The sequence below is a fragment of the Diabrotica virgifera genome, chromosome 9 (genome assembly GCF_917563875.1).
Source record: "Diabrotica virgifera virgifera chromosome 9, PGI_DIABVI_V3a".
Classification (NCBI taxonomy): domain Eukaryota; kingdom Metazoa; phylum Arthropoda; class Insecta; order Coleoptera; family Chrysomelidae; genus Diabrotica; species Diabrotica virgifera.
In genome coordinates this window covers 221011444-221025060 of record NC_065451.1, presented here as the reverse complement: position 1 = coordinate 221025060, position 13617 = coordinate 221011444, and the positions used below count along the sequence as shown (strand labels likewise).

At 31.3% G+C, this 13617-nt stretch overlaps 1 protein-coding gene across 2 annotated transcripts in view; it reads right to left on the bottom strand.

Moving 5' to 3' along the window:
• LOC114330167 (protein eva-1 homolog C-like) overlaps positions 1–10301 on the bottom strand; it is a 366988-nt gene extending 356687 nt beyond the window's left edge. For both annotated transcript variants that reach the window (XM_050661403.1, XM_050661404.1), the window contains exon 1: positions 10040–10301. In XM_050661403.1, coding sequence (XP_050517360.1) covers positions 10040–10106 — 67 coding nt within the window. In that variant the 5' untranslated portion in view covers positions 10107–10301. The remainder of the gene's footprint in view (positions 1–10039) is intronic.
• Between the last annotated feature and the right edge of the window lie 3316 nt (positions 10302–13617).

Below are 13617 nucleotides of genomic sequence, written 5' to 3'. Positions count from 1 at the left end.
AAGTTCTTGTTAAAAAATGTGTCATTTAAAAAGACAGAGTAAGTGTTCTATTTTGCAATAAACAAATTTATTTATTTATTTAGAAATGTACTAAAAATTTAAATTTATCAATAATTATTAAATGTCATTAGAATGCCCAATCAGGACGAAAGTATCCGCTGTTCTGCGCGTAGCACCAAAAATTAATGTTTATTTAAAAAAATTCCTGACGCCGTGGTAGTTAACCGATTTTAATTTTACAAATTGCAAATGAAAGGTACAGTATTCTTTTATATGCAAAAAAATTAACTTGCTGTCTGCTTTATTTTCAGTGCTGCAACATTTTGAAAAAATTAATTTTTTTTGCGAAAGCTGGATTGCAAAATTTATTTTGAAAAATCTATTAAACCGATCTTAATGAAATTTACAGTATTGTTTTATTATATAATAAAGTTTTTCTGGGTGAAACATGAAGGTCCTAAGTGTAGCATAAACGGTTTAAAAACGTAAAATGCGAATACTTGTTTTTTATGGTTTTTTCGAAATTATGGCTATTTTGTAACAAGGGTGACAATTTTTAAAATTTTCAGTTAATCCTATATTATAGGAAATTTAATTGAGCAACTTTTATGTCGGTACAACTTTTCTTAAAAATAAATACTTTTAAAGTTACAATCAAAAACCAAGAAAAGAATCGAAATTTTCCTTCATTTTTTGACATTTTATTTAAACAATGTTCCGGACCTTTTTGAGTGGGAGGATAACTCAAATATTATTATATGAGTTATTTTCAAATAATTTCTGCAAAAAAATATGAGTCACCTCTCAAAATCCAAATGTACTAATATTTTTACAGATGCGCCCTGGTCTATATTACGAATTGTAATTTATAAACGAGGAATTCTTCAGTATTGAAGAAAGGAGACAAACACCAAAATTGATCCAGAAAGGCTCACAAAAAGAGATTTTTAAGATAACTTAAATACCATATTTATGAAAAAGCTTATTATAAAAATGAATAAGGATAGGAAGTAAATACCACCCAAAAACAGCAAAATAACTAATACACTAAGATCTACTCTTACAAGACCAACCCCAACAACACACAGGAGGGATCAAAGAACTCCATTTATAAAGTGCCTTGCGAATACAAGAATTTTTATTTGAGAGAAACTTTAAGACAACTAAAATCCTGTTAGGATAAATGAGCAATAATAATAACATTAAAAGCAGGTTCTGTGACAGATCATAAATATGGAAAGATGCCTGGGATAACGAATATAGAGTATAAAGGAAAAATGCATGAATAGTATATGAAAGACACAGCAAGGAAAAAGAGAACAGTTCTCATCTTATTTATCGAAAAAAAATGTGTAGCAAACCCGAAATCCATCAATAACTCAGAATACAGCAATACAAATTTACATAATAACGAGTTAGTAGCAGGTCAGAGATAAAAGAAAACCTAGAACTGGATGGTTTGATGACCTGAAAACTATGAATTTAAGACAATGAAGAAGAAGGGCAAAAGAGGAGTCTGAATGGAATACATAGCCAGACAGACAAAGACTTATGAAGGGTTATGATACCGAAAGAAGAAATAGGTCAGAGACACATTCTCTATAACGTAAATAAACACAATTTGTAAACATAAACAGATTAAGATTATGAATCAATTTACCCAAATACATTTATTGAGATCACTAGACATCAGTGGCGTGCTGGAACTTTTCAAGCGGCCCGGTGATTTTATAGAAAGCGGCCTCCCATCCACATTTTACCTTCTATTATCAGGATTTTTTATTCATTATTTATAAAACAAAAATGTAAATTATTATCAAATCAAACATAAAACTATGAATTCAATGAAATTTTGGACATCTTGGATATTAGCGCACCCTAATATGTCTGTGTAGATATTGGCATTGGATCCGACCGTCACATGTAACACCGTTGCCGTATCCTCTATTTTTCATACTATCACGTTACAATTTTTTGTGATATTATATTTGTGTGTGAAATGTATCATTTTTGTGTATTTTAGGTATGTTCTAATATGTTATGTATATATAGGTTTTTACTTGATTATTTTAAATCATTGTGACGTTTCTATTATTCTTGTAGGTACATTTAACATTGATTGAAATTATGAAAGAAATATATAGAAAACAGCATGGCAAAACTGTGACGCACAAACATAAAAAATCAGCCACATTCAGCTGTGCGTTACATAGGGTGCTTTAATACCCAAGATGTCCGAAATTTTTTTGAATATGCACTGTTTTTTTTAAGAATAAGCAATCTTACAAATAATAAATATTATCACATGTATGACAATGACAATATTATTTTCAGTAAAGCAGAAACCATAATTTCCTGAATAAATATATATGAATTTAGTGTAATTAAGATAAAAGGAAAATAAAATTTTGTGAATTTCTCAACTATGCTTTAAATTGAATTTTAGTAAATCAATTATACAAGAGAGTACAAATGCAAGTACCTACAGTACAAGTACTTTGATTTAATAATATTAATTAAATGTTAATACAACGCAATAACCTGTCAATTAACTGTCACTCAATAATTTCCGCAGTAAGATTTTTGAGCAAATTCGTCGATTATTTCAGTTGGAATTGTGATAGTAACTATATCCTCAAAAAGGTTTTAGCAATCAGGATTTTTTCGAACGTTATGATATTTTTCAAGTGAGCTTTAGATAAATAGCAAACGTTGTCATTATTCTTTTTCTCATGAGCATCTTTCAGTGCGTCACAGTTGTTCGATTTCTTTCTAACGCATTAAATTGTATGTGACCGAAAAACGCACGTCTGTGATTAGAGACATTTATAACATTTATTCTAGTTGCCGATAGATGGCGCTATAATCGAAAAGAAAAATTATTTACGAATTATATAATATATCTACGAATATAATCCGTACAATTTATAAGACTATACAAATCAAAGAAAATACCATTTTATACATGCAATAAATATAATTGATTTGTTTTTATAAATGTGACAACTGTCCGATTTAACTAAAATGTCATGTTAGAATAAATGTTATAAATCACGGACTTACCTTTTTTCTATCATTTGTGACGCACTGAAAAATGCTCATGAAAAGGAATTTACCACTGGTATTAATAATCTCTTCTAAACTTAAATTTAATTCAACAAATAAACTTTCTAAATTATCTTCTTCTTCTTCTTCTTCTTGTGCCACTCCTATCGGAGATTGGAAATCATCAAGGCTACCCTGATTTTGTTTACAGCTGACCTAAAAAGTTCATTAGTGGTGCAGCCAAACCACTCTCTCAAATTCCGCATCCACGACATTCTTCTACGGCCTGGATTCCGTTTTCCTTCTATTTTTCTCTTTTTAAATTATCTTGGAAGGTTCCAAATATTTTACGAAGAGTGGTCTTTAGGCCACCATTTAGTATCTCCTACTAAATTTAGTCTTTTATTTTTGCAATATTTTTTCCAAACGTCCGTTCGCAGATAACTATCTCAAAATAAAGAAGCAATGACGTTTATTAGTCCAAACATTGTTGATACTAAACCTCGATTTTTAAATAGGAGCAGTGATTCAAATTTCAAATTTACAGCGCCGTAATGCTTGTTTGTAATTTGGTTCAACCATAGGCAAGTTTACTCCAATAAATTATAAAATTTTAACACTATTGACATTTATGAAATTTTGACACTAATGGCATCTAAAATTCATAGGTTAATTAAGATATATAGGCGATTTTTTGTGTTTTCTGCCATATTCCTTTAATTTTTATATTTTTAGTCTGCTTTTATATAAAAAAAACAGTTGCTTTTAGAACTCTTTAGCGACATATTAGAATAATATAATATTTATGGGTTACCTTCGAAGATCGACATGATCAACCAAAAAGAAGATGAATTTGGTTATTTTTATAGTGACATTATTGGGCGTGAATATGTCTTTTGAGTTCACTCCTCCTATTTAAAAAATGAACCATAGAATTATTTCACTTGCAGCATCACAAATGACTAAGTTAAGTTTGTGAGCTTAGCACCAAACAAAAATTTGCACAGGTGAGAATGATTCCAACCAGGTTTTTAAGCTGATTAGCTTTAAAAAGAATTAAATTTCCTTGAAATGTTTTGTTAATATCATTCGATTATAAATTAATAAAATTTTTTTTTACATCTACATACATTATTTGACCGGCCTCAAGAGGCCGCAGCCTCTCGGTGATTGCACCGTTTCGTTTATATGGCCAGCACGCCACTGCTAGACATATTACAATGTAATAGAATACAAATATTTAATAATAATATAAATTCTTAATTCTTAAATAATATTGACAATCCGAGTTGAACTGGTTATTGGTCGTCGATATTGACCGCTATACACAATGACCATAGATAAACATAAACAAACTGACATTAAGTCAAGGGTATCTTGATTTAAATAAATATACAGTAAAACCCTGAAAATCCGAACTAATTGGGGGGACAGCCTGTTCGGAATCCAAAAAGTTCAGATTATCCGAAAGTTAGCCTAACTAATAATTCGAAGCTTTCGTTGTCGTTGATTTTGAGTCTTAAAACATTCTCGCAAGAGTTAGTCCAGGGTAATAAGGTTTTTTTCCATGACACTTGAACAGCCAGGGTACTGAAGCTTTTTTTCGACAGGTAATACCTATAAGAGCAAATGGTAACTATTTCCTGCGCAGGATCTGGCGGCCATTTTTATTTATAAACAATTAAGTATCAAAAAATGGCATTTTTCACTTTTTTTCAAATCAATGGAAAACAGGGAAACTTATGGTTTTTTTAGTACAAATTTCTTCGAGAATATGGAAAGAGCTTTAAAATGACGTATTACAAAGTTTCATATACTCATTTATTGTTAATAAAATTGCGAAAAAAGGTCGGAATTGCAAAAAAAAAAATTTCTTAATAACTGTTGTAAAAATTAGTGTACAGCTTTGAAATTTTTATCAAATGAGAGTTCTTTGGTGCTTAATATGTGATAACAATTTTAAAGCGATTGATTCAATTGTTTAAATTTTATTTAAATTGTTTATGCCAAAGAGCATTTTTTTGCAATAACATAAGTCAGAAAAAATTATGTTAGAACCATTCCACAGGTGTCAAATGGAAGAGCATGAGCTATATTTTCAACTTGGTTTAAAAAAAAGTGAATAAAAAATGCATTTGTTAGTAATAAATAATTATGCAAAAGTATCGTAAATCTTTCCTTATAAACTTTTTGTTTTGTTATATAAGAAATTATACATATTTATTACAATTTTTTATCAATTATGATGTAGATAACATTACGTGGTAGTTGTGCACTTAAAACAGGGTAAAAATATTAATTTTTTTGGAAAAAGTTATTTAAAAAGTTTATAAAGAAAAATTGACGATACTTTTGCATAATTATTTATTATAGTCCAAGTAATGAAGCTTAAAATAGGACAAAACCTCGCAATTTTTACAGAATGGATCGATTTGCTTGAAAAATTGAGAATAAGTAGTGGATAGTCCAAGGATTAAAATCTATATCATGCCGAAAGGCGCTTTTACCATGGGGGTGGTTGCCACCCCATCTCAGGGGTGGAAATTTTTTATTATATTTTAATCACAAAAGTTGGTAAAAACGTTCATTCTTAGCAAAAAACTTTCTATACATTTTTTTAATAAAATTGATACTTTTCGATTTATTCGCTATCGAAAGTGTTGGTTTTATATCGAAACAATCAATGTTTTTAATAACTTTTCTGCTAATAACTCCAAAAGTATTCGTTTTATCAAAACAACTTTACTTAACAAAAATGTACCTTTTGAAAAATAAAAAAAACATGTTTTTATATTTTCTTAAGACCAATAGTAATCGAGCTATACTTTATTATATGTTGGCTCTTATTCGTCAAATGCTAAATTTTGTAGTTTCAAAGTCAAAAGACGAGAAAACAATGCATTTTTCGACGAGAACTTGTTCAAACTAATTTAAAGTATTAAAAATATCTATCTCCAGAAATAAAAAAAGTCTCTAGCTCAAAAATTAAGTAACTTATAATGAAAAGAATGTCAGTCCCTATTTGTTTCAACAAAAAAGTGATTGGAAGCAACCCCCTAATCACCACCCTAATTAAAATTAGTCATTGACCTTATTTGGACTTTTTTATTTATGATTTATTAATAGGTTCTAGAAGTTTCACCGGCTTAGAATGAGTAGTTTTAAAAAAAATTGAGTTAAAAGCAAATAACGAATTTGTGTAGTTTGGAAAAAATTGCATTTTCTTCAGAATAGCAAGATTAGCATCAGAGATACGAAAAAATGTTTAAATACGAAATTGTAGCAGATTTAATTTCCAAAAACCTGGCTTGTAAAAATGTTTTTCTACGGCAAAAATTGAGTGAGCTATCGACAATTAAAACTTGTAATAACATGCAAAAACCACCTTTAGCAACCCCTTCAAAGTCACCTCTTTTTGCGACTGAGGATTTTGACAAGAACTAATATTAATAACCTTATAGACCTTATAAAAACCTACAAAATTCTTTTTTACCAAACTCCTAGGATCCAAATTCAAAATGTTAGGGTTAAAAAATCAATTTATTTTTTTGAAAAAAAAAGGAGAAATCCAATTGGAAGCATAATAATGTAAGTTAGGGGTGTTTTTATTCATTGGCTTTATTCATTCTTATTTATTTATGTATTATTAATAGATTCTAGATGCTTGACTGGCTTAAAATGATTAGTTTTTGAAAACAGGAGTTAAAAGCGAATAACGAATTTTTGTAGCTTGGTAAAAATGCCATTTTCTTCAGAATATAAAGATTAGCATCAGAGATACGAAAAAAATGTTTTAATATAAAATTGTACGTTATTCAATTCACAAGAAATTGGTTTAAAAAAAATTTTTCTACGGCAAAAATTGAGTGAATCGTAAATGAGTATACCTATCAAAACATTGATTTTTTGGATATAAAACTAACATTTTCGATGGCAAATAAATCGAAAACTGTTAATTTTATCAAAAAAATATAGAATATTTTTTGCTTAGAATGAATGTTTTTATCAATAAAAAATTGAAGAATCTCAGATGCAGAATCCACCAATTTAATAAATTAAAATGGTAGAAAACTGAGATCCTTCGTGTTTGAAAGTTCTTACTGGTACATCCTCAATCTGCGACTTTTTCAATTAATAAGACAGCAGACGACGAATATGGAAAACGAAAGGGAAACGATCACATTTCGCTTTCATTCGTCTAGGAAAAACGGGCAGCAGAGGAACTTTCAGTACTGAAATCCGAGTAATAGGAAATAAAAATAATAAAATGATGGTTTTGCTTGTTTTCGATTCAGAGGGTTGCACACTAGCTAGACAGGCCCTGTTTCTACCCTTCTTCGGTTCAGAGGTGGGCACACTTTGGAAAGCTACTGATGACGCCTGAAAGGGTAGAAACAGGGCCTGTCTAGCTAGTGTGCAACCCTCTGAATCGAAAACAAGCAAAACCATCATTTTATTATTTTTATTTCCTATTACTCGGATTTGAGTACTGAAAGTTCCTCTGCTGCCCGTTTTTCCTAGACGAATGAAAGCGAAATGTGATCGTTTCCCTTTCGTTTTCTATATTCGTCGTCTGCTGTCTTATTAATTGAAAAAGTCGCAGATTGAGGATGTACCAGTAAGAACTTTCAAACACGAAGGATCTCAGTTTTCTACCATTTTAATTTATTAAATTGGTGGATTCTGCATCTGAGATTCTTCAATTTTTTAGTAGATGTCGCTGTATCGCGTCTGATGGGAAATTTGAATTATTTTTCAGATTCCCTTTAAAATGATGGTGGAGCTATTTTTCGGTTCAGAGGTGGGCACACTTTGGAAAGCTACTGATGACGCCTGAAAGGGTAGAAACAGGGCCTGTCTAGCTAGTGTGCAACCCTCTGAATCGAAAACAAGCAAAACCATCATTTTATTATTTTTATTTCCTATTACTCGGATTTGAGTACTGAAAGTTCCTCTGCTGCCCGTTTTTCCTAGACGAATGAAAGCGAAATGTGATCGTTTTCCTTTCGTTTTCTATATTCGTCGTCTGCTGTCTTATTAATTGAAAAAGTCGCAGATTGAGGATGTACCAGTAAGAACTTTCAAACACGAAGGATCTCAGTTTTCTACCATTTTAATTTATTAAATTGGTGGATTCTGCATCTGAGATTCTTCAATTTTTTAGCAGATGTCGCTGTATCGCGTCTGATGGGAAATTTGAATTATTTTTCAGATTCCCTTTAAAATGATGGTGGAGCTATTTTTCGGTTCAGAGGTGGGCACACTTTGGAAAGCTACTGATGACGCCTGAAAGGGTAGAAACAGGGCCTGTCTAGCTAGTGTGCAACCCTCTGAAACGAAAACAAGCAAAACCATCATTTTATTATTATTATTTTTGTTTTTATCAATGTTTGCGGTCAAAATATAATAAAAAATTTCTACCCCATGAGATGGGGTGACAACCACCCCCAAGGTAAAAGCGCCTTTCCGCATCATATAGATTTTGATCCGTGGTCTATCTACTACTTATTTTCAAATTTTTAAGGAAATCTATCCCATTCTGTAAAAATTGCGAGGTGAAAAGCTTCGGTTCCTGGTCTATTACTAATAAATGCATTTTTTATTTACTTTTTTAAACCATGTTGAAAATGTAGCTCATCTCTTTCACTTGACACCTGTGGAATGGTTCTAAGGTCATTTTTTTTTGACTTATGTTATTGAAACAAAATGCTCTCTGAGATAAACAATTTGAATAAAATTTAAACAATTAAATGAATCGCTTTGAAATTTTTATCACATACTAAGCACCAAAGAACCCTCATTTGACAAAAATTTCAAAGCTGTACACTAGTTTTTACAACAGTTATTGAGAAAATATTTTTTTTTGCAATTCCGATCTTTTTTGCAATTATATTAACAATAAATGAGTATATCAAACTTTGTAATACGTAATTTTAAAGCTTTTTCTATAATTTCGAAAATATTTGTAGTAAAAAAAAATCATAAGTTTCACTGTTTTCCGTTGAATTGAAAAAAAGTGTAAAATGCCATTTTTTGATAGTTAATTGTTTATAAATAAAAATGGCCGCCAGATCCTACGCAGGAAATAGTTATAATTTATTCCTATAGGTATTACCTGTCGAAAAAACGATTCAGTACCCTGGCTGCTGAAGTATCACGAACAGGGTATACTTTTGTTTTATTACCCTGGCCTAAGTGTGGATTATATTTTTGAACTCAAGTTGACTACAAGAGAACCGGACTTTTATGTTTAACTTTCAGAAGTACTACGTATAAAGTATGTATTCATTTTTAAGAAATTTTTGAATGCCAAAGTCCTATTAATCCTAAATTATTCAATTTTGTAGTTTTACTTTGTAATATAAATATGTATGTTTGTAGTATTTTGTCTTAAATTTTTAAATTTTTTTCATTTTCCGTAGGTTCGGATTTGCCGAACGTTCGGATTAGCGGGGTTCGGATTTTCGGAGTTCTCCTGTAAATACAAGTACCAGAATTATGAGTATTATTGGTCATACTTATGAGATACAAGACCTCTCAGGATTTTTACTCAAAATATGACTAATGCCTACAAAATCGAGGACAAGTATGTCAACTGTCAAATTACCATCCAGCGCCAATTATAAACATTTGCAGGTTAAGATCATTCTTAATTTTTATTTTCAATTTTTTTTGAAAACGGTTTCCGGAGTGAGAATCGAAACGTCATACCAAAAATAAAATATGTAGTTCTTATTACAATCAAATATTGTGGTTTAATCCCATGCAATATAATATTTTATAGGAATATTGAAAGGAAATGTATCTCAAGAATACAGTTTTAGAGCTTATTCTGATTTTATTTTCACACGTCATGTCAGTTTGAAAATGCGATTTGTTTCACATTTTACAAAAGTATATTGTATAATATAATATAACAATAACAGTATTTGAACACGTAACACAAATGGAAAATAATTAGTGTTAAAATTATGTTAAATGTTAAACAACTTACCCAAATTATCTGCTCTAGTATAGGTAACTCCAAAAAGTACCACAAGAACCACTTTCCACAATGTCATTTTGTTTTTGCCACACAATCACAAACAACAAAACAACTATATCCAACACGTACTCATTTAATCTACCAACAGTTATTTATTTCCAAATAAATCAAACAGAAAAATATGAGTAACTCTCGTATCATAGCCCGCGAAGATATAAAGTTTATAACGAGCGGGAAACAGGAATATACCAAGGAAAAGTCGAATGGGCACTGACAGCACGAATGCTCGCTCAATGCATGCTTCATGCTCCATGTTTGAAAATGGACCAATAGTCGAGGGCATACGAGTCGGACCGAACCAGGAATCAGGAACTGACTTTCTGGTCGTTAATTAGAGGTAGTATATTATTTTTATAGGCTCGTGGAAAAGTGTCGGGATTTCTTTGGTGGAACATTGTGTGAAGCATTTAATTACTTAAGAGGTGTGATAAATGCTTCATTAGTATTTAGAGCAGTTATTTTGAAGAATAATATAATAGAGTGGAATGACTCATTTACAGTCGAAATCTTTAAATTAGTTAGAAAAATAAAATGTGTAGAGTGATTGTTCAAATAAACAAATATTATTTTATTTGTGGATAACACATCTTCCTTTTTATATAAGAAAGAGAGCATTTCAATGAGGTTAACAGTTGTTTTTATTTGTTTAAGCTATTCAGAATTAAAAGTTTCTTTTTACATGATTTTCTATATTTATTTTCCACTACACAGAATATACAATAAGTCCATCAAGTTATGGGCCCAGAATCATAGAGGGTACATTTTGTACTAATCTCGGAAAATCAGTAAGCAGTAAGAAAAATATCATGTGCTAAAGAGATATATCAAGAGAAAAAGATAATAATGCTCAACCTACAATTACAGGAAAACATGCCAGCTATTACAAAATTAGAAATCAAACAGGCTCAGAAGAAAATGTTTGGGAGCGTTAGGGATAAGTGTGTAAGACAAAATAAAAACAAAGATCAGGAGAAGAACCAAAGTGACTGACGTAATGGAAAGATAGCCAGACTAAAATGGAGCCGGGCGGTGAATAAAAAGCTTATTGGCACGGCGACCAAGGAAAGACAGGGGAAGTGTCGGTAAACCATCTACACGATGAACTTACCATTGGGCTTTTCATCGATTGTCATTTGTTTCGAGCTTCTATCATGTGTCACATAATATTAATATATTTACGTCATACGTCTTTGGTTTGTATCATTGGTATATACCAATATCGTATGACGTAGATATATTAATATTATGTGACACATGACAGGAGCTCGAAACAAATTACTGTGAATGAAAAGCACTATTTAAGAAGGCTAAATAAAAACTGGATCAGATCAGCGCAACATAGACGGGTTTGGAAACATGAGATAGAGGCCTATGTTCAGCAGTGGACTTTTCAGACTGGATGAAGAAAAAGATATAAAGCTCATAAAGATAAGCATATAAAAGGACAATAACGTTAAAAACGAAAATGGAAACTGTATTATTATTACTAAATAACTGTGAAAACAATTCCAACAATTTAAATCTGGAAAGGTCCCAAAATTTGTCAACATGGAAATTAGAAGTAAAAGTGATGATGTTTCGTTACCAAAACCAGAAATTGCTGAAGCTTTAGGATTTAACGTAAATATGGATACGAAGGTTCAAAACATTATAGTAAATAACAAAAAAATCTCAAAAAGTAATGATTTTGGGCAATGGCTTATGACAATGTCAATCAACTTAGGCTTAGGATACACTACACAATATCTACGAGCAGACATCGGAACCTTAATTTTTCTTGCAAAAACAAAAGATATGAAGTTTAGTGATAGTCTAGATACTTGTATATTTTTATCAACAATTGAAGAAAATACGAATCAAAAGGACAGTTTAAAAGGAAAAAAATCCTAACAAAAATTAAACAAACATTTCTTGTCTGAAAAATTTGAAAAATAGAAACATTTTCTGTAAGCATAAGAGTCGCTAGTATCTGCCACTATAAATAAAAATAATGATATTTTGTAATACTACAAAAAAATTTAAAAAAGTTTATAACAATTTTATGATTATTTATTGCAAAAAGACTTGAGTAGTTATTATTTTGAAGCGCTATCCTAGATTAAATCTACAGGAAGTGATGGTATACCCGCAGAACTTATTAAATATGGAGGTGGTACTCTGGCTAATCAAATATATAAAATAATACTGAGAGCCTGGAATGAGGAACAAATCCCGGAAGAGTGGTGTGTTGGAATCGTTTGCCCGCTACACAAAAAGGGTGATCAATTACTCTCCTTAATACAGCTTACAAAATATTTGCGAGTATCTTATATGGTCGCCTAAGTGCACATTCAAAGGAGCTTCTTGGAGAATATCAAAGTGGTTTTAGGCCTGGTCGATCAACAACAGATCAGATCTATGTCCTAAGAAATAAATTGTAGCAAGCCATGGATGAATTCCACATCCCTGATAGACTGATAAGATTGGTTAAGGCTACAATGCGTAAAGTTGTTTGCAAAGTCGAAATACAGGGCAAACAATTACAGGCGTTTGAAACGCATGTTGGACTGCGACAAGGATATTCGCTGGCGTGTCTCCTCTTCAACATAGCTCTTGAAAAGGTGGTCAGAGATGTCCGAATAGACAACAGAGGAAATATTTTTAATAAATCATTCCAAATTTTGGCATATGCAGATGAAGTGGACATAGTTGCCCGCACAACACGCAAGCTAGAAGAAATGTATACCACCGTCTCAAATGCCTCAAGAAATATGGGCCTGTAAGTAAACGAGGAGAAAACTAAGATGATGGCATCAACACCCAACAATAGAGCCAGAAACATCGGTCACCAATTCACGGTTGATAAATCTACCTTTGAACTGGTGGGCAAATTCACATACTTAGGCTCCCTGATCACCAAGGAGAACGTCATGACGGAAGAAATCAAGCGAAAAATAATCCTAGCAAACAAATGCTATTTTGGACTGAGTAGACATGTGAGAAGCAGAAACTTAAGTCAAAAAACAAAAATATCCATACAACAAAACCCTTATACAACCAGTATTGACATATGGATCGGAGACATGGACCATCTGCAAGGCAGATGAAAACCTTCTGCTTATATTTGAACAAAAGATCCTGAGAGGAATATTCGGTGGCATCTGTGAAAAGGGTGTTTGGAGGAGGAGGCACAACTACGAGGTAGACCACAGATATAAACATATATTTGGTGGTAAAGACGTAGTATCTCTTATAAGATTGGATGAATAAAGTAAAATTAACAATATCAGATTCAAAAACAACATATAGTTTAATAAAAGGAAATTTAGAAAGAGATCCAATTATAAAAATTAGAGGGAAAACAATAAAAAGAAAAAAGGAAACAAGATATTTAGGTATTATAAAAGACGAACAAAAATTATTTACAAAACACATGAGTTGTGTCTGTGAAAAGGCAACAAAGATCATGCATAGCATTGCTAGTCTAGCACAGAAGGAATATAGAATTTCGTTCCAACAGATGAGAATATACCTAAGTACAATACTTG